At 40.2% G+C, this 18,513-nt stretch overlaps 1 protein-coding gene across 4 annotated transcripts; it reads right to left on the bottom strand.

Annotated features, from left to right (window-relative positions):
• Positions 1-1,605: 1,605 nt before the first annotated feature.
• Positions 1,606-10,730, bottom strand: CIPC (CLOCK interacting pacemaker). Of its 4 annotated transcripts, XM_039704940.1 has the most exons (5): positions 10,638-10,730; positions 8,695-8,881; positions 7,618-7,787; positions 5,450-5,519; positions 3,996-4,184 (listed from the first exon to the last, which is right to left on the bottom strand). In XM_039704940.1, exons 2-5 carry the CDS (start codon positions 8,771-8,773, stop codon positions 4,138-4,140), a joined length of 366 nt encoding a protein of 121 aa, XP_039560874.1. In that variant the 5' UTR covers positions 8,774-8,881; positions 10,638-10,730; the 3' UTR covers positions 3,996-4,137. The 4 variants fall into 4 exon arrangements, with proteins under 4 accessions (XP_039560871.1, XP_039560873.1, XP_039560872.1 ...); XM_039704937.1 differs by lacking the exon at positions 5,450-5,519 and having other exon boundaries at positions 1,606-4,184; XM_039704939.1 differs by lacking the exons at positions 5,450-5,519; positions 10,638-10,730 and adding an exon at positions 10,461-10,574 and having other exon boundaries at positions 1,606-4,184.
• Between the last annotated feature and the right edge of the window lie 7,783 nt (positions 10,731-18,513).

Raw genomic sequence — 18,513 nt, 5'->3', positions numbered from 1 at the left:
TGTTCAGTTTGAAAATGCCTACAGTGAAAACAGCAATGTCACACCATGCACTTTCAGTTTAGCAGACAACAGACAAAAGATCTGACAGCTGGATATGGAAAGATGACAAATTCAGGATCAATGTAAGAGGCATGTGTTTAATAGTAATTATACTTTAAACAATTTGGGTGGATTCTTAATTGTAGAAGCTTTCAAATCAATGCAGGATACTTCTTCTAAGAACAGCTTTAGTTCAACAAGAATTTGAGGAAGTCTTGGAAACTGCTCAGCAAGAGAGCAGACTGAACACATGGTGTTTCCTTCCGCCTTCTGAATCAGATTACACTGGAACTGTTACATTTTTCTCACGGAAATACCTTAAAGGAGGTAGATTTAAAAAGGGAAAATGGGCATGAGCATTTTGGACACATAGGACCATGCAGTGCACTTGGGATTATATGGCTGCATTACACCACAACCTGAAAGAAGCATCACTTAGGTACAGCAAGTGTGTAAAATTGTGTAGGTAGGGAGGGACCCTACATTTTTGTACTAGAAATTATGAAAATGAAAGCAAGAACAGCATGCTATGTTCAGTATAGTGGATGCCAGAAATTTTGCATGCCAGGAGATTGCTCAGCTCAAGCCTACAGGGGTACTGTTTCTTTCAGACTGTTTTTATCATGAGAAAGAAAAAAAACAACAGATGCAATGCACCCAAAAGAAGAAATTAATCTTTTTGGCCTTGGTGAAATAAAGGTGAAGATGCCTGACATGCTGCAGATAAACTTAACCATGTAAAGGAAAAGGTAGGCAGAAGAGACAGAAACCTGAGAACTTCCTGCTTGAATTGCATCCATACTTTGTGAATACAAAATTCGCAAACACTGAGTTTCTAGTTTCAGGAAATCAAATTATTCCAATTGATGACACTCCTTTTTAGATATAAGGCAATGAGATGCAAGTTGTCTTTTCTAATGTCAAGTAAGAGCTTTGAACAGAAATCTCATGTATCTTAAGATTTCATGCCATGTGGCTGCTGGATGTTTTGAGCATGACTGCCTAGTTCTCCCTTCAAGTCAAGTTTGAACAAAAGAAAGACCACGTAAGACTGCCACATTTTGAAGAAATGTGTTTTGGTGAAAAGCTGGTATAGATTTAGTTGGAGAATTTTTTCTCCAACTAAAACATTTTTTACTCCAGTAATTCTTTCAGTAGCCAAGATTCTTACTTCACAATTTCAAACTTCTGCATACCCAGCTGACAGGATTAAGACACAGCGTAGGAGTTCACCCTGCACAGACGGTGAGCATAATGTACAGTCATCATGGAGACAACAGCTCCGAGATGGAAAAATCCTTCCAGGTTGTTCATGACAGATCCATGGCAGTGGTCACCCACGACAATGTATTTTTAGAGTTCTGTACAGCCCATTTCTATGCATGCTCCTCCCAGAGACCCTTTAATTCATAGATACTGTTAAAGCTCACATGACTCTCTTCAGAGAGATACATCATAGTATCACTTTTGTATCTGTACTTTCCCACATGCTGCTGTGGAGCTGTACTTAAAGTATGTTTGGAACCAGGGACTTTGCAGTTCAACAGCACTAAATAATCCACAAACTTTTCAAGTACATACTTTATTTCATTCATATTTCACAGTCAGTTTCTGTGAAGTTTTAGCAAAAAGGTCATGTTCTATAACAGAGGTGTTAGGCTACTGTATTCAGAGCTAGCAACGGGCTTTGAAAGTACAGAAAATACCTAAATTCCAACTAGAACAGTAGAATTTCAAAAAGACATAGTAAAAGTAATCAAAAATACCAACATTTATTAAAACTTAATACAAAAACCAGTCTGTCTGACCCATCAAGCTACCCCACATGTAAGTTGTCAACAATAGCTGAAGCTGCAGCAGGCCATCTGACTGATTAGACCAAGACTGTCTTCAGCTAACTTCTTAGTACCAAATCTTGCTGCTTTAAGGATCAAAAGAAACTGTGAGTTCATTGTTTACAGTTTCCATTCAGACACTAACATTTCTGTTCAAATCTACTGGACCACTTTCAGATCCTGCGCAGAATCTGGACTTATCCTGGTCCTGATGTGGTCAACTAATTTTCCAAATGCATTTCCAAGCTAACCTATTTTATTATATTGCAGTCAAGAAAGGAAAGCCCTTGTTGTTTTAAAGCTTTATCAGGGCTCCCAGGAATAAAGGCAGCTAAGAAAACTGAACAGAATGGTACCTGATGACATATTTATCACCAGATACCTTCAACATCCTTATTTTTTTATAGATGTTGAGTTAAGGTGTCCCATTATCCAGGGATATGGTTCCTAAGGAGCCCCAGATTTAAGTATGAGTTCCAGAGTGGATTTTTCTAGTTCAGTAAATACTATTTAAGTCTGGACTGATGCCCAGTAGGAGATTTCTAACCAGCTGCTGAACTTTATTCACAGATTTATTGAACATATATTTATACAAATTACACCAGCCCATTAGCTGTAAGCACACCCACTTCAGCCCACCCTCCAAACTGTCAGAGAAAAAGTCCATGTGGTACTACATAGACTATGAGAGATTTCCACCAGTTAAATCTCCCTAAGTCAGAGGGTACTGCCCAGCAAAGCAAGTTTTTCATTCCTTTATACTCTATTAGAGCAGTGGAAATAGAATAGAGAAGGTCACTGGTAGACTCATTTTTCCTTGTCTCAAACAGCTACGATTGGACTTCACTTTTTCTGCCTCTCTTTCATCTCCAGGTACCCTGAGCCCATCATCTTGTTTTCTAGGGCAATTGCTTCCTAAAAATACATACTCTGAACTTCAAATTCTCCTCTCTATTCAATTTCTCTAAATAAAAAAAAATAAGGAAGGGGATGGGAAAAGGACTTATTTCACCTCACACCAACTCCTTTCACCTACTTGGAACTGATGATGGCCCAACAGTGGGGCCTGTTCTGCTGCTGCACTCTCAGAAACAACTTTCTGAAGATGGGAGTAAGAAGATGCTTGCAGAATACTGCAAATGACTGTCTTCACTTCAAGAACGGGAACATGCTAGCAGAGCACATACAAACTCCTTCAGACCAAGGAATTACACAGAGTTAGCATGAAATTCAAGGTCACACTGCAGTACTAAGTACCCATTCTGCCTGGAACCCACCATGCTATTCCAGTCCCACAGCTGGCTCTGAAGACAAACTGTTAATGGCAATGCAACTTTACAAATCCTGGACTCAAAAAATGCTCAAGTAGAAGTCTGAGACAGGAAAAAGGAGGCACAGAAGTAACTTGACCAACAGCTCTGCACATTTTTACTACATGTTAGGATAAGTGGGGTCTTCGAGGTTGCCATCAGCTTTATCAGATCCTGTTAGGGATGCTTCCAGCTCTGCCCATGACTGTGGAGCATTGTTCTTTATTGCCTCTATGAAAAGCTGTGTTTGGTGCTTCAGCTGGTCCAGCTCAGCCTGCGTGACCTGGTTCTGATGAATGAGCTCCTTGGTTTTTAAAGTGATCTCCAGCAAGCCCGACCTGCGCAGCACAACGAGCGTATTCTGAAAGCGTCTGCACTTGCTTTGCTGCTGCAAGAGCAGCTCAGGGGTACTGCAAATCTCTTCTGGTACCAACGGAGGGCTCCACGCTGCAGAAGGCACTGCAGTCTGTGACGCATTCTCGCTCTCATGAAGGGTGCACTTTGCTGCCTGCAGAGTCCCAAAAGGCAAGAGGGGAGTCAAACCTGGCACTTTCTGAGCATCACTGGAAACACGATGAAAACCAGGAAGAGCCGACAGTTTTCCACTTGTCACCAGAGCTGAAGAACTCTGCTGGCTAGAATCCTGAGGGGTCTTAAAGCTAACTGGTAGGTGGGAAAAAGAACTAGTAGGCAAGCCTGTGCTCGTCAGTCCAGGAGAAGTCTCCATCTTGGGTGCTTCTGTGCAGAGTCGTTTATGGCAAGTGGTTTCCTGACATTCTTCTGGATCAAAGGAGTGATCTCTTTTGCAGGGCTGTGGTGCTATTTTGGGATAAGAATTCAGGATGGGCAGGTAATTAGTGGAGTCATTTCTCTTTTTCCCAACAGGGTGAGGATTAATGGGAGGTGGGATTGATGGACGAAGAAACACCAGCTGTGGCTGAGCTGGAATCACTTCAAAGGATGGCTGCACAGTCCAAGACTGGAGCTGTGATGAACTCCCCTAAGAAGCACAAACAGGGAAAAAGCACAAGTCTTACAAAAGTGTCATAGAAGACCATACAAACAAATTCAAATGAAACAGGTGGACTGTGCCATTTTTATACCTTTGATATATACTGTCCAATTAATGTGTTATGAAGAGTTTTCCATCTAACTCATCCTTCTCTTTCTCTGACAATGGAGTATAACGCTGGAAATAAAGCTGTAATCCATAATCCTTTTACTATGCAACAGCAGCTATATTTAAAAACAATTCAATCTGAATTTATATATGCTTTCCTAAGTGAGGATTACAGTGCAAGCTTATATTGTAAAATGTTCATTAAAAAGTTTGACCCAGACTTGGGGTCAAACTACAAGTACACAGGAAAGCTGAAAAATAATTAAGCTTTCTGTTATGAAACATCTTAAGAGTCAAGGAAAGATTGCGCAGACATTTTAGGAACAATTCAGGCTCCCTCTTTGTTGAAAGGTAGCAACTCAAATCTTCTCTAATCTATCCTTGTAGAAAGATTTTGAAGTGGTTATTTAAGATACACAACAGCTGTTCAGGAAGTCTTGTAATTTGAAGTACAATACACAATTTCAGTAAATGTCAAACTATGAAACAGAAAAAAAAAGGGTGAATATCAACCGATGCAAGGAGAAAAGCCTGTGGTAAACCCAGAGGAGTTTAACTTCGTACCTCTGGGGAAACATTGTGCACTGATAAACCTTAAAAGCATTTTATTTCAAGAATAACGCCCAAGGCTTTATTCCCTCCCACAAGCCATACTCTGGAATATAGGGGAAAACATCAATTTTTACAAGACATTACCTCTTTTTCCTCCAACACCTTACTAAAGATCTTCATGAGATTTTCTGGCCAAAAACATGATTGCTTTTCTCCAAAGACATCAAATGGTCTAGTAAGGGACACGATTTCTTTCTGAAGCAAAATCTCACTTCTTACTATATTTAAGCCATCGCCGCTACAATTATGCTAATATATTGTCAGCTGCTTTTCCAATTCCTTACAACTTGGCACACAACTGGCAGGCCTGCTGAAGGCACAGTTTTTAGCTACCACAAACAATTTATTATTTTTTTAGTCTATATTAAGTCATCTGAAATTCATATCCTTTCCACCAGTCTCATAAGTTTTAAACTGGCAAACGCTAACATGCTTTGCTAAAGTCCATTCCCCCAGTAAAGGACTTGGAACTTACCAAAAGCAGGTATTACCCACTGATTAGGAACTGAGACTTGGAGAAAAGATTCAATTACCTACTCTGACACAATGTAGCTTTGGTTCAGTGGGCAAGATGCTTATGGAATAGGGGTACAGAACAGCTACCTGTAAAAATAAATATTACTACCTTAACACAGAAGAAAGAACATTCAAAAGAAAAGTAACTGGAGATGTAAGGAGTGAGGAAGCATATAAATACTGTAGCTATACAAACACAGGACAGAACATGTAGCCTTAAGAAGCAAGGGTTTGGAGCCAGAAATTGCCATTTACTGCACTGCTGAACTGCACCTAGCACGGCAGAGATCCATAACCACTGAAGCCAAAAGAGCTGTGGTAACTGTTTGTCCTGCTCTTGGGTTTCTTCCTATCTCTGCTCTTTCTTTTCCTTCTCATGTAGCACTCCGCTCTAGCTCTCCTACTCAAAATCTCATTTTCAGTAGAGAAGGCCACTTTGATTTCACTAACTCTACAAATTGTGTTTTGTTGCATTTTTTAATGAAAGTTAACTTTTTGATGTATCAGTGTCACTTGCCTAAAAAGCCTTCCCACTTATCAAAGACTTTTGCAAGACTTAAAGAAACCTTACCACAATCAGCACTGGCATTAATTGCCACTTGATACTTTTTACCAGCATTACTGTTAGCTGTTTACATTCTGAAATAGGGCCAGCAGGTAACCACCACTGCAGAGGATCACACTGGTTCCAAGACAGAAGATGATGCTGATAGAAACTGAAACTGGAAGAAATAATCAGCACTAACTGGATGCTGCTATTTTTTTTTTTTGGTCCAGCAAGCCCAACTGAGCACTGTGTTGAAAAGGCCATCTTAAAAAGATGACCACCTGAGCTAACTAGGCATAATGAAAAAAGGCAGAAAGACATTTCATTATTATTCTGACCTAGACTTGCTGCTTTCCTTCATTGTAGTAAACATTTTTCAATTTTATATTATTGTCTTTAATCATACCTAGTTAGGTATTATGATGCACTGCTCAAGAGAAACAAGTGTGGACATTTTATCCATCTCCAACTCTTTGTTGCTAAATTTCTTTTCTCCTATTCTACCAGGGGTTTATATACACACACACACACATATACACACACACATATATATGTATTTATGTATGTGTGTGTGTGTGGTTGGATTTTTTAACATCTCTCTATATATCAGCTACTTATTATTAGTTGCTGCTTCTTATTTGCAACACATCTTTGAGTTTAACACTGGAATCAGTGCAGTAATGTCTTAATTTTTGTGCTCTGGGCCAAAGGCCCCAGCCTTTGGTGAAGCCTGCCTATTCCTGACTTTACATATAAAAACTTCAGCATTTGTTTACACAGTATTTTGTCCACACATCTAGGAATGTGACTATAAAATAAAATTGTCTCTTGTCAAGATAAAGCACAATGCTCAGAGAGCAGAATCACCTTCCCCACGACTGCATAATCTGCTAAATACTAAAAGGGAATATTAGGTCTTGCTTGTTGTCATAACAGGCTCAGTAGAAGAAGAATCAGGATTTATATTCTTTTTTCCCCTTCCCACTGTATTCTCAGAAGTATTCTAGTAAAAAACATGGAAGAACTTTTGCTCTGCTCCGAAAATGAGTGAGTACAGAGCAGCAGGTCTAATAATATGACCGTACTTTGGACTTCTACTGGAGAACATAAACAGGGAAGGTAATTGTTGCAATGTGAGCCATCACATGCAATTAAGTGAAACAACTATTACAGTAGAAGTACCACAGCTAACTTCAGACAAGGATTTAACTTTTTCATTTATAACATTCTGGATTGGTGCTTCCCATTGAAGCACTTCTGGAATGAGGAAACAAACCTACCATCCTACTTCACCATTTTTTTTGAATAAAAAAACAAGAGCAGCTTTCAAAAGCAAATCACCCTTTTCTGTTTAATCTTGGGTGCTATTCACATAACATTCTTGAAGATGTGTTTGGGGGGGGGATTCCTTTGAGACAAAGAGGTTTAAGAGATGGAGCAGAGTTTCTACATTTCACATTTCATCTTAGTGATTCCAGCTGCCTCTCAAAAGAAGAGAGAAACACACCAGAACTTCTTAAATTACAAGGCTTTTTTCTGGAATGCAACAACATTGCAAAATATTTTTTAAAAGGAAAAATGTTTTTTAAAAAAAATTAAGAACATGCAATATTTTTAAAGATATTATTTCTTCCCTACCTGCTTAACCAACACATTTTTCATAACAACCATAGGAGATAGTGCAGGAAAGGAGCTGCTTGTGGTCCTCGGGCACTGCCAAGGCCCATCCTCTGCATTCCAACACAGCGCATTCAGCACATCCTCGGAGTCCGTCTGCTCCATAGCACTCGGGCATTCTGAACTTCCATCTGCCAGATGCAGAATTCAGCTGTAAGTTGCTCCACATGCAACATGTTTACTACTGTATTTCAGTTCTAATATTCTGCCTCCTTCAACCAAGTCACAAAAAACAATAAAGTTTAGTTCTGTAATATCAACAAAACCAAAGCTGCTGTGGCAGACAGCTGTCAGCCTCTAAACAAAAGGCTTTGTATTTCAGGTCAGTTCTTATACAGACACTTTCTCCCACAAAAATCTATTACTTTCTTTTCTTTCATACTTAGTCTCCAAGGGACTGCATAGTATCATGAAGGCTGCATTAGTCTAAAAAGTGATACAGCAAAGCACTACAGACTCCAGCATTGCCACATCCATAGTTTGTGATGCAGGCATTTTGTGTCTTGAAATTTTCTATCTAAAACCCAGTGAAGCAGGTATCTTTCATAGAAGTGGGTTTTTTTCTTGTTTAAAGGTCATTTTTGCACAGTTTTGTTGAGTACTAAAATGGCACACCGTGACTACTATTTTACTGATGTTATAACCACCACCCTCTGGTTCATCAGGCTCTACTGACAATATGGTCAGCTCATAAGAGACACTGGGCAGCACAATCCAATAATTCATTCAACACTGACTGCAAAGAAAAAGTAATTTTGACATCTCCCCTTCTAGACTCTAAAGTCTAAGATTATTCCATTAATTCTAAATTCCCATGCCATTCAAATTCACTGGATGAACTCTCTAATTTGGTAATGTTCCATTTCAAAAAACTTTGGTGGCAAGAGGATTACAGGTGAAACCAATCTTGCATAGAAAGGCCCTGAAAGGTAATGAGACACAAACTGGAAGGGGTTACTCAGATTTGTTAAACGTCACCAGTTAAAGCACAGCCTCAGCATGGTAACACACAGAAAAGGTAACAGTGTTCTTCTAAACCTGAATATCCGGAGTCCTTGTCAGATTCAGCTGCCGCCATACTGAAGCGATGGTTGAAGCGATGGCTGAAGCTCTTCATTTCTGTCACTCTGCCCAACAACTCCTCACGGGTGGCAGTAGATGACTATTTTGTCTGAGTGTTTCCATAGTGCCGAGGGCAGCTTTTAGCACCTTTTCCATTGAGAAACTACAAAAAGAGTTAAGAACAAAAAGGACTTTATCTGAATCTAAACAAAGTTCCATCAGTATAAGACAACAACGGAGGATAGCTGCATAGCTCCCTTTACACTGACAGTGACCTAACTGCAGACTTCAAGAGTATCTCAAAATGCTGAAAGAATGAAATTCAATTCAAAAGCTAATGTATTGGATGTGTCTTTCCACCCCAAAAAGGTAAAACAATCTAAAACTGAAAGGCTATTCATAACACCATTTATTTCAAGAACTGGGATTACTCAGGGCATTATTTATCTTACGAAAGCTTTGTTGTCCCAAGGGCTGAATTGCAAAACAAGACAGTTGTGCTGGGTGAAGCTCTTACAACAAATACAGCTGAACCTGCAAAGCTGTGGTTTTGCTAACACAGTTTTGTTTCACTCTCAAGAGTAGAGTAAGTCATCAGAGAAAAGAATGAGTGACCAGTGAACACACAGGGGGCTAAAGAAATCTGCTGCTGGAAGAGCAACACACTGCAATACACTCCTAGGGGAGAAAGAGCCTCAGAAATGCCCACACCCAGAATGAAAACACTGAAAGGCTGAAACTAAAAGCGATGAAAATCAGAAAAATGTAATAACATTATGGCCTCCCACACTACACACCTCTCCCAACCTTCAGCTGCTTTCTGAAGTAGGCAGCATTCAGTAAGACTAAGTTTCTACTTCTCTTAAAGAAGGTAATTGAGAAATTGGCTAACAGAAAACTGACAGAATTAAGTGCAGAAATTATTTTCCTATTAAGTAACCCACTGAAGTTATGTCTCAATGTTAAGTGTTATATTTAAATTACAAATATGGGAACTCAGGAGTCTGCATCACAGTCATGCCAGCAGTCCATCAGCAGCAGTATGCACTACAGGCTGCTTCAAATGACAATGCAACAGACATTCTGAAATAATCTACCCCAAAATGCAAGTTTCTCCTTCAGGTCCTGCCAACTTTGTTAGAAGTGTGCTCCAAAATACTGCATCTTAGCACCAGTACTGAGTTCTGAAATAGGAATATGGCTATTACAAGAATGATGGAATTATGGCCAGCAGAAGAAAATTTCCTCAAGCAGCTAATTGCCTCACTTTTACTTTCCATCTTCAGTCACAACTGCCTGCCTGCTAACAGGTATGGAACAAACATGGTTACACAAGCGCAACCTAGATGCTATCCTTGCAGTGGAAGAAGTGGTTTAAGTCCTGATCCATACTTTCAGCACTCAGCCCTTTCCAAAACAAATGTATTTTTTAAGAAAGTGATAAGTAGAAATGCTAATTGAAACTCCAAAACATCAAAACCATCTCAAACCAAAAACAACAAACAGCAAGAGGGCTAGAAATAAAGCAAGAACACCTCATCTGCCAGCTCTGCATCAAGTGAAGCTTTGGGCAGGGCTGACACATCATCTTCTCTCACAGAAAAAGGCAAAACACCACAACCACAACCGAAAATAAGCAAACCAGAAGTGTCACTCCCCCGAGGCACGGGCGTGAGGAGCCTCCTGCTCACTCCCGGGCAGAGGCGCCCCCCGGCCCGGCGGGCAGCACCTCCGCCGCGCACCGCCTTTACAGCCGGGCTCCCGCAGCGCCGTCCGGGGCCGCCCCTCCCGCCGATCCCCGCCAGCCGCCGCCGGGCCCGCACGCCAGACTCCTGCGGCACGAGGACAGCCCGCGCAGGCGGGCCGAGCCACTCGGCTGCCGGTCCCGAGCCACCGCCCCGCCACACGGCGAGGCGCACCAGGTACAGCACAGTCCCGGGGCGCCAGGGCCGCCACCGCTCGCTCACGGCCCGGCCGCGACCACCGCCTCCCGCCGGGCCGGGCCGCGCCGCCGCAGAGGCGGCGGGCGGGAGCGCGGGCCGTGGGGCCGTGGGGCCGCGCCGGGCCCGTGAGGGGGCCGGGCGGGGTGAGCGGGGCCCGGGGCTTGCGGTGCTGCTGCGCTTCCCGAATGCTGTACAAAAAAGCACGATTCTTACCCACACGAAGCTTAGGCATTTGTACAGCCTCTCTCAGTCCATGAATGAGAGAGGAAATACGAGGAAAGCAGCAGAGGTCTCAAACTTGTCTCAATGAGGGAAAACAGGGAAGGGGAAAAAAAAAAAGGAATCACAGAATCGGTTAGGTTGGAAAAGACCTCAGCTCATCGAGTCCAACCTATGACCTCACACCACCATATCAACTAGAGCAAGTGCTGCATACAGTCAGTCTTTCCTAGACACTTCCAGGTACAGTAACTCCATCACCTCCTCAGGCATCCTGTTCTAATGTCCAATGCTCCTTTTTGTGAAGAAATTCCTTCTCATCTCCAGCCTGATCCTCCTCTGGCACAGCTTGAGACTGTCCTCCTGTCCTGTCTCTGGCTGCTGGGAGAGGAGGCCGAACCCGCATGGCTGCAGCCTCCTGGTGAGAGTGATACGGCCACCCCTGAGTCTCCTTTTTTCCTGGGCTGAACACCCCTTCTGCTCCTCACAGAACTTGTGCTCTGGATCCTTCACCACCTTCATCACCCTTCTCCTGACTCATTCCAGCACCTCAGTGCCCTTTCCTGAAGGGAGGGACACAGAATTGGACACAGAACTCAAGGTGTGGTTTCTCCAGTGCGAAGTACAGGGGAAGAATCACTTTTTCCTGTCATGAGTGAAAACAAAAAAAAACCCAACCAACTTTTACAAGGTTGGGAAGTGTAAAATACATGGATTTGGTTTACATGAACTGCATATAAACCAAGGGCAAATAAATAGGAGGAAGTGAGTCCCTGGTTCAATGAAAAAACTGCAGTAGCTATTCTTGTTCTGAGAACTGCATAAATGTTACCAGCACCCAGAAATATGTCAGAATATTTTGCATTTGGACATGAAAGCCATTTCATTAGAGAAAACTGAAAAGGCTGTGTAGAAGACCTGAGCAAATACAAAATTAATTCCTTAAATAGAAATGGAAAGAAACACTTTCATTGTTGTGATGGTCCTGTTGAAGAACCTGAAATATGCTGATTAAAGAGGTCAACAAGATCTAAGAAATTCTTGAATGAAAAAGAGAAGGACCTTTAATCTCAGTTTAGTCTCATAAACAACTTGCCAAATGCAACACAAAAATGTCTGAGGTTACATGAAATGGCAGCGTCATTTTAAAAAATGTGGCATTGTTGGGTTCCAGTCCTACCAATCTGAAATGCTGTGAGAGAACACTAGTGACTCTTATTCTTGGGATGTATTTTTGAGCACTTAAATGCCAGAGTTGGCTCTGATTACATCTAAGCTGTAGTGTGAGATGTGTGATCTCTGGACTCTGGATTTGGATCCCTTACTGTTCAGGAGTTTTGAGTTCTGAGGAGAAGCATGCTAAGAATGCTGTTGTATCATCTTATTTGTACAGGCATGGTCCTGGCTTGCCTTGTACCCAGAAACAGCCCTTACTGTCCTCCCCAGAGGCTTTATTTCTCAGGACATGGAGTATGTGTGGGTGCTCAGTGAAAACAGCTCACCAGAGAGCGAGTAGCCTGTGTTTGGGACAGACAGCCTGCTGTCCAGTTCAGGTGATTCAGAACAGATTTGGAGTATGTGATACCAGGCCTTCCTCCAAGGGGCAGCAGGTAGGATAACTGAAACACTGCACTGTTTAATAGAGAAGTTTTCTTGGATAGTCAAGGTAAACCTTAGGTTTATATTGAACATCATCTAAATTCTTCCTCCTCCAAATACGTTCTTTTTGTAGTTTAAATAATATTTCTGTCATTACCCCTTCTCTCCCTTTTCATTTCATTTGATCCAAGGTCTCATTTACTGTGTGAGTTCACTGATTACACTCAGTGGCAACAGGATGTTTTCCTTTTTCCTTGTGTTATACAGTGGTTGATTTGTTTATCCTAAAGGTGAGTGTTTTGACAAATAAGAATTAACTTTTTGTTCACTTCCCTGTTTATTCTGGTCATACAACAGGAAAAGAGTGAACAGAATGTGAGTGAAATATGATTGCATGTTTATTCAGTGTAGGTGTTTCAACACTTATTAAAAAAAGGTGTTGAATATCTTCTTTCAGGAGAAGACGCAGAAATCATCTTTCATGGCTTAAGAGTGACAAAGGCAACTTTTTATCTAATTAGGTGGTTAAATAATGTGTGCTTACTGAACAATTAATAAAGGTGTTGATGCATCGACTTCATAAATGCTTGTGGGACAAAGAATCTTTTGTCGTAACACAGTGGTAGAGAGAAATGTTTGGCAAACTTTGGAAATAAAGCACAGCGAGGTCAGAAGAATGTAGTCTCATATTACACTGTCTGAACTGGAAAGGTTAGGTCTGAAAACACCATGTACTCTATCTTTTTTCTTCATATACTCACTGCTTTGTTTAGCTATCACAGACAAAATACCCTTTAGCAAGCACTGTATTATCTTAGTTTGCAAATAAATAGCTTTATTCATTCTCACTTCATTGAACTAGTCTAATTGTTATGATATTTTAATACAGGTATCTTTGTTCCTTCTGTTATTCACTTCTGTAATTTTAATACATAAACAGAAGAATATTGTTTAAATGATGCCTCATAAGTTTTCATTGGTCTCAACAAAAGAATTAATTCATGCAGATAATTGTGTTGTTGGACATTAAAACAATATTAAAGCTCAAAATCTCTTTGAAAAGACATTCCACATATATATTTTGTTAATAATTAATATCTTATTTAATAAATATCAAAGCAGGAAACATTGTGTGATCATGTGCTCTGACCTGCAGTCTGTCACAGATCATAGAATTTCACCCAGAAATTGACTTAACAAGATTTTTGTCTAAAGAAAGTACTTTAGTAATAGCTCCTTTTCTTCTAAATTTCAACTTTAGCTATGTATTCTTTTCAAAGTACACATCTTTCATATTGTTGTATCCATCTGCAACTTCATCTTTGCCAGAAATGTATCCTGTTTAAGACAAGGCAGAATGAAGGTAATTTTAAAATAACAAATGATTTTGTGTTCCCTCACCTCCCCAGCACAGTCATGTTCTCGTCTGCTCTTCAGTACAGTGTGTGAAAAGCTACAAGGTGTAGAAGGATACCTTTACTTAATCAGTGCAGTGCTGTCAGGGAGATCTCATTACAGTATTTTTTTTTTTCTGGTGGAAGAATCTGCAGGATTTAAACTGTTGTCATGCTACTATTTTCTCCAAAGCAGGCTAGATGTCGTGGTTTCCTGGAGTTCAAAAATTATTTGGGTTTGTATTTCAGATGGTGGTGGTGGTTTTGGGAGCTGTTGTTTTTTGGGGTTTTTTTGGTAAGTGTTGAGTTTGCTAAGACCATCTCTACAGACTCGTTACTATGTGTTGTAGCTCGTCCAGTGTCTTCATTTTTCTAGTTGTACCTTAATTTTTGAACCTGAGAGCTGAGACAAGCATCTTCACATTCTGCATGGGTTCTGTATGCCTGCGTTCCTTGTAATAACCACGGGGTGTCGTGAGTCTCTTTGGATTACGGGACTTCGAGAGGGACAGATGTAGTCCAATCAAGGACTGCCTATGGATTTATTTTTTTTCCGGGTGAAAAGGCCTTCGTCTAATTTACATAGGATTACAATAAGGAGTCCCAAATATTACTTTAAAATAATGTTATTTAGGTAAATGTGTGATTCTTGGGACTGTCCTGTGCAGGGACAGTAGCTGGACTTTGATGATCCTGGTGGTGTCCTTCCAACTCAGAATATTCTGTGAGTCTGTGCTTTTTATTTTTGTACCAAGGGCAACTAATAGGAGATAGGAATACTACAAACTACAACAACAACCTAATTCTCTACGTGTTTTATTCCCATTTAGTCATTCAACTGAATGACACCTTGTTTGGCAGAAAAACACTAAGATGTCAGCAGGTAATTAAAGAAATCCTGATATCATAAATATAACATAGCAGAACCAATGAATTGGTGATCTCAAGTTGGTATTTTCCTAATTTTTGGGAACTATATTTGACATGGCTGAGTTTGAGATTGTGATTTTGGTAAAGATTTTGGCCTTTTATTTTCATCATTTTTTCAAGTAAATGAAAAGGCATGAATTTGTAACTTTATACACAAGGATAAAAAATGAACTTCATGCAGAAGAGAACTTGAATGTCGAACCTTCGGTACAGACGTGTGCTGCAGAGGATTAGAGACCAACCATATTAGTTGCACATAGAAGGATTACATTTCCTTCAGACTAGTCAGTAGGAGATCATATGATGTGGTAACATTGATCCAGCCTGTGCTGTGCCTCACAGTATGGATAGATGAGCCAGGCACATAGACTGGACAGGCTTTCTCAGAAGCTCAGATGCCACTGTGGCTCAGTTGCTTTCCCTGTGGGCTTGTTATGTTAGATGCCTGAGCTAATCTGGTGTGTGGGGGTTCTCTTAGTAGTGGTTGAAGCTTTGCCTAACAGTATGATTGTGAAACATTCAGAATTACTAGAACCATCTGAAAGACAAATATAGAACTGCCTCTTGGTTTGCAGGGCAAAGTCTGTTCCCCTATTATAGGGAACAGTAGTGGGATATATTTTACCTTTAACTTAGAAACCTGCACTGCACTGACTAGCACAGCAAAACTCAGAACAGTTTGTGTCCAGTGCCACAGGAATTGTGAGGGCTTATGGGAGCAGATCAAGAAAAATATGCTAAGTGCTGATTTTTTACAGTGGACTGTGTATAATGTAGCCAAATCTGAACAGATTTTTAGGACACTAGAACAAGGCGGTGCCATGGTGGTAGTACTTCACAGATCTTCAGACCAACTTTTTAACTTGGTGGGTGAAGAATTCTTGTTAGGAGGATGTCAGTATCAATTAAAACGTGCTTTTGTTCTGGAGTAATTTATGGACTTGGTGGGTGTAGTAGATCTTCTGAAGAAGTCTTGTTAGGAGGATGTCAGTATCAATTAAAACGTGCTTTTGTTCTGGAGTAATTTATGGACCCTGCTTAGGTCCCTAGTTACTGTTTGCAAGCTATGGTCAGGGAGAAACTAAAAACCAGTTTTTATTTGTAGTGATATAGCAAAATGGACAGAAGATATAAACTGGAAGGCTGATTTCTGTTGTGCTGAATTTATGAGGAGCTACTAGGGGCTCACCAGTCTTGAAAATGGGACCCTTTGTTTGTATGTCTTTGGGAAAATAACAGAGTTTCTATGAAATGTTCTGACAGTAATTGTCTTTCAGATTGTATTGACTTAATACAAGGATAACCTTTAAGGAATATCTGTCAATATCTCTGAAAAGCTCACAGAAAAATTACATAATTTACTTGTGAATACAATATTAATCAGTACAGTACAGAATTAAAAAGTAATAAAATAGGTATAAAATGTGGTGGCATTCCTAATTGAAATACAGTCATTGGTTTTTGTTGAAAACTTTTGCAATCTTGGACTTTCCTGGAGTGTAGAAATACTCTTCTTCTTTTGTTAAAATTAATATAGCCCTCTAAACTTCTAACCTTCTGGAACAGTTTTATGTTTACCAGGTTTCTCAAGTGTGATTGTTATAGTGGTCAGATAAAATGGAGGATTGCATAGTGGGAATAGGAATGCCTGAAAAATGTGTATTTCTGATCCCAAGACAATTTATGTAATTGGATTTGTGATGCCCTGCTGTAATATTGTTTTTCTTTGTTACATTGCTGCATGGAGAGACATAGCATTGATAAATAGTGCTTGTATGTTCCTACAGACCAGAGAAAGAAACCTGTAATGGAATATCAGAAATGCCAGGCATACCCAGGCTGTCACAATCTTGTCCAGCTCTGCTATGCCAACAAATAAACTGTTTCAATAGGGCAAAAGCAAAATGTACTAAGAACAGTTGAATATTTACCAGATGTTATGGCCTTTGAGGCTCCAGGACTAGTTCTGTGTAGATGTAAGACTGAATTAAATTCTTTCAGTTTTGCCAAGGGCAGGAAAAATCATATCTTGTCAGAGAAGACAGTTTTTCTCTTTGTTTAAGGAAATTCTCCACATGATGGCAGTAAAAAACCTCTGGAATTCAGAGGTGGCTTGTTTCACCTTCAAAAGCCATAGAGAAAAAAAAAACACCAACCCAAGATGAAGAACTGAGTATGTGACTGAGCTTTTAGATTTGCCATTTTTCTCTTGGTAGGCCTTAAATTCCCCAGATAGTTTTCCAGACAGCAAGGCTACATGCAGCCTGGAACAAGGAGAATAGGTCACCTGTCACATTATACTAGGGCACAGTGTCACTCACAGCCATTCCTTCAAAAGATATTTTTGGTTTCTTATGCTGTATAGAAATGTGCAGAGGGAGAGGATAAGGAAAAAAAAGAGGTTGTGTTTAATTCCTGTCCACAAACTTGTTTCTGCCCAAAGAACTTGGAGTCTGTAGCTCAAGTCACATAGCAGAGAGCCCTTGGATAAGCACCCAGTTTTCCCCAATTGGGCATTTGACCAACTTGGTTTGATTGCTGTAACAATGCCAGACAGAGATTAGTTGTGGAATGAGTTTGCAGTTGAGACTCAGCCTGTCTAGAGCACTTGGATATCTTGGTGTATGGAAGCACTTAGAGAGGAGTGTATTTAAAGAACCCAGAAGCAGCTGTGTGGCTAAAATTAAAACGCGTTTTTCTTGTATTGTTTTTGCTTGGTTTCCTGTTGCACACTCTGGACCTGTCTTACGAGAGCAAATGGGCAAAGGAAAGGGATGAGTCAAAGGGATGAAAATCAATCCTAGAAATTCCTGCTTTGCTTTTTACAGCCTGGATACACCAGATATTTGACATTAAAAGGCCTGTGGCTAAAACAGTCTTTGAAAGGCTGCTCTTTATATTCATATGTCTTTCATTCCATTCTTCAGTCATTTAGCCCATAGATTTCCTTTTTGTGTGTGTACAAGGATTGCTGCTCCATTCCTTTCTCCCCATCTTTTCTTCCCAGAAAACAGGAGATCTAATTCTACAGTAGCTAGCACCAAATGTGCTATAGCAGATCAAAATGTTTGTAAAAATATCTCATGTAAGAGGCAGAAAACTACTGATATGTAAGTAAAACCATAAAGTACAACATAGAGATATATCAGAGCAAGATCTCTGATAAAGCAAAGTTAAAAATATAAACAATGTTTGTTTATAATTAGTATAGCAACTGCTCCTTTAGCAGAAAAGTAATTTTCTTTGAAAGAGTGTATTACTTAGAAGTCTTAGCAGGGAAGACATTTAGCAATAAATTTTTATTCAGATACTTCTGACATGGAGAATTATTACCCCAGAATACTGTACAGGGAATTAGGAAATAGTTTTAAAAACTTGGTCAAGGTCATATAGGAAATCTGTGCAGAGTCAACAAAACATGAGAATAATAAGGGCAATTTCTGTTCACCACTTCCCTCTCTGATCATGTGCCTTACAGAGATTGTAGAGCCTTGCTGTCAGACCAAAAACTTGCTTGGTCTGATGCCCTAAAAGCTGCTTTGAAGATAAACACAAAACTCTTAAGTTATGGGCAGCTTGGTGTATGATTCCATATGATCTACTAGCAAAGCACAAGGACACGTTTATATGTCATAGTGAATGTAAGGGAGCTATTCAGAGAAGCACAACTGCACTCCACACCAATAAATCTACTTATTCCATCTGCTTAA

The sequence above is a fragment of the Passer montanus genome, unplaced genomic scaffold, assembly GCF_014805655.1.
Source record: "Passer montanus isolate IOZ18808 unplaced genomic scaffold, ASM1480565v1 scaffold18, whole genome shotgun sequence".
Classification (NCBI taxonomy): domain Eukaryota; kingdom Metazoa; phylum Chordata; class Aves; order Passeriformes; family Passeridae; genus Passer; species Passer montanus.
This window is presented reverse-complemented; position numbering and strand designations above follow the sequence as displayed.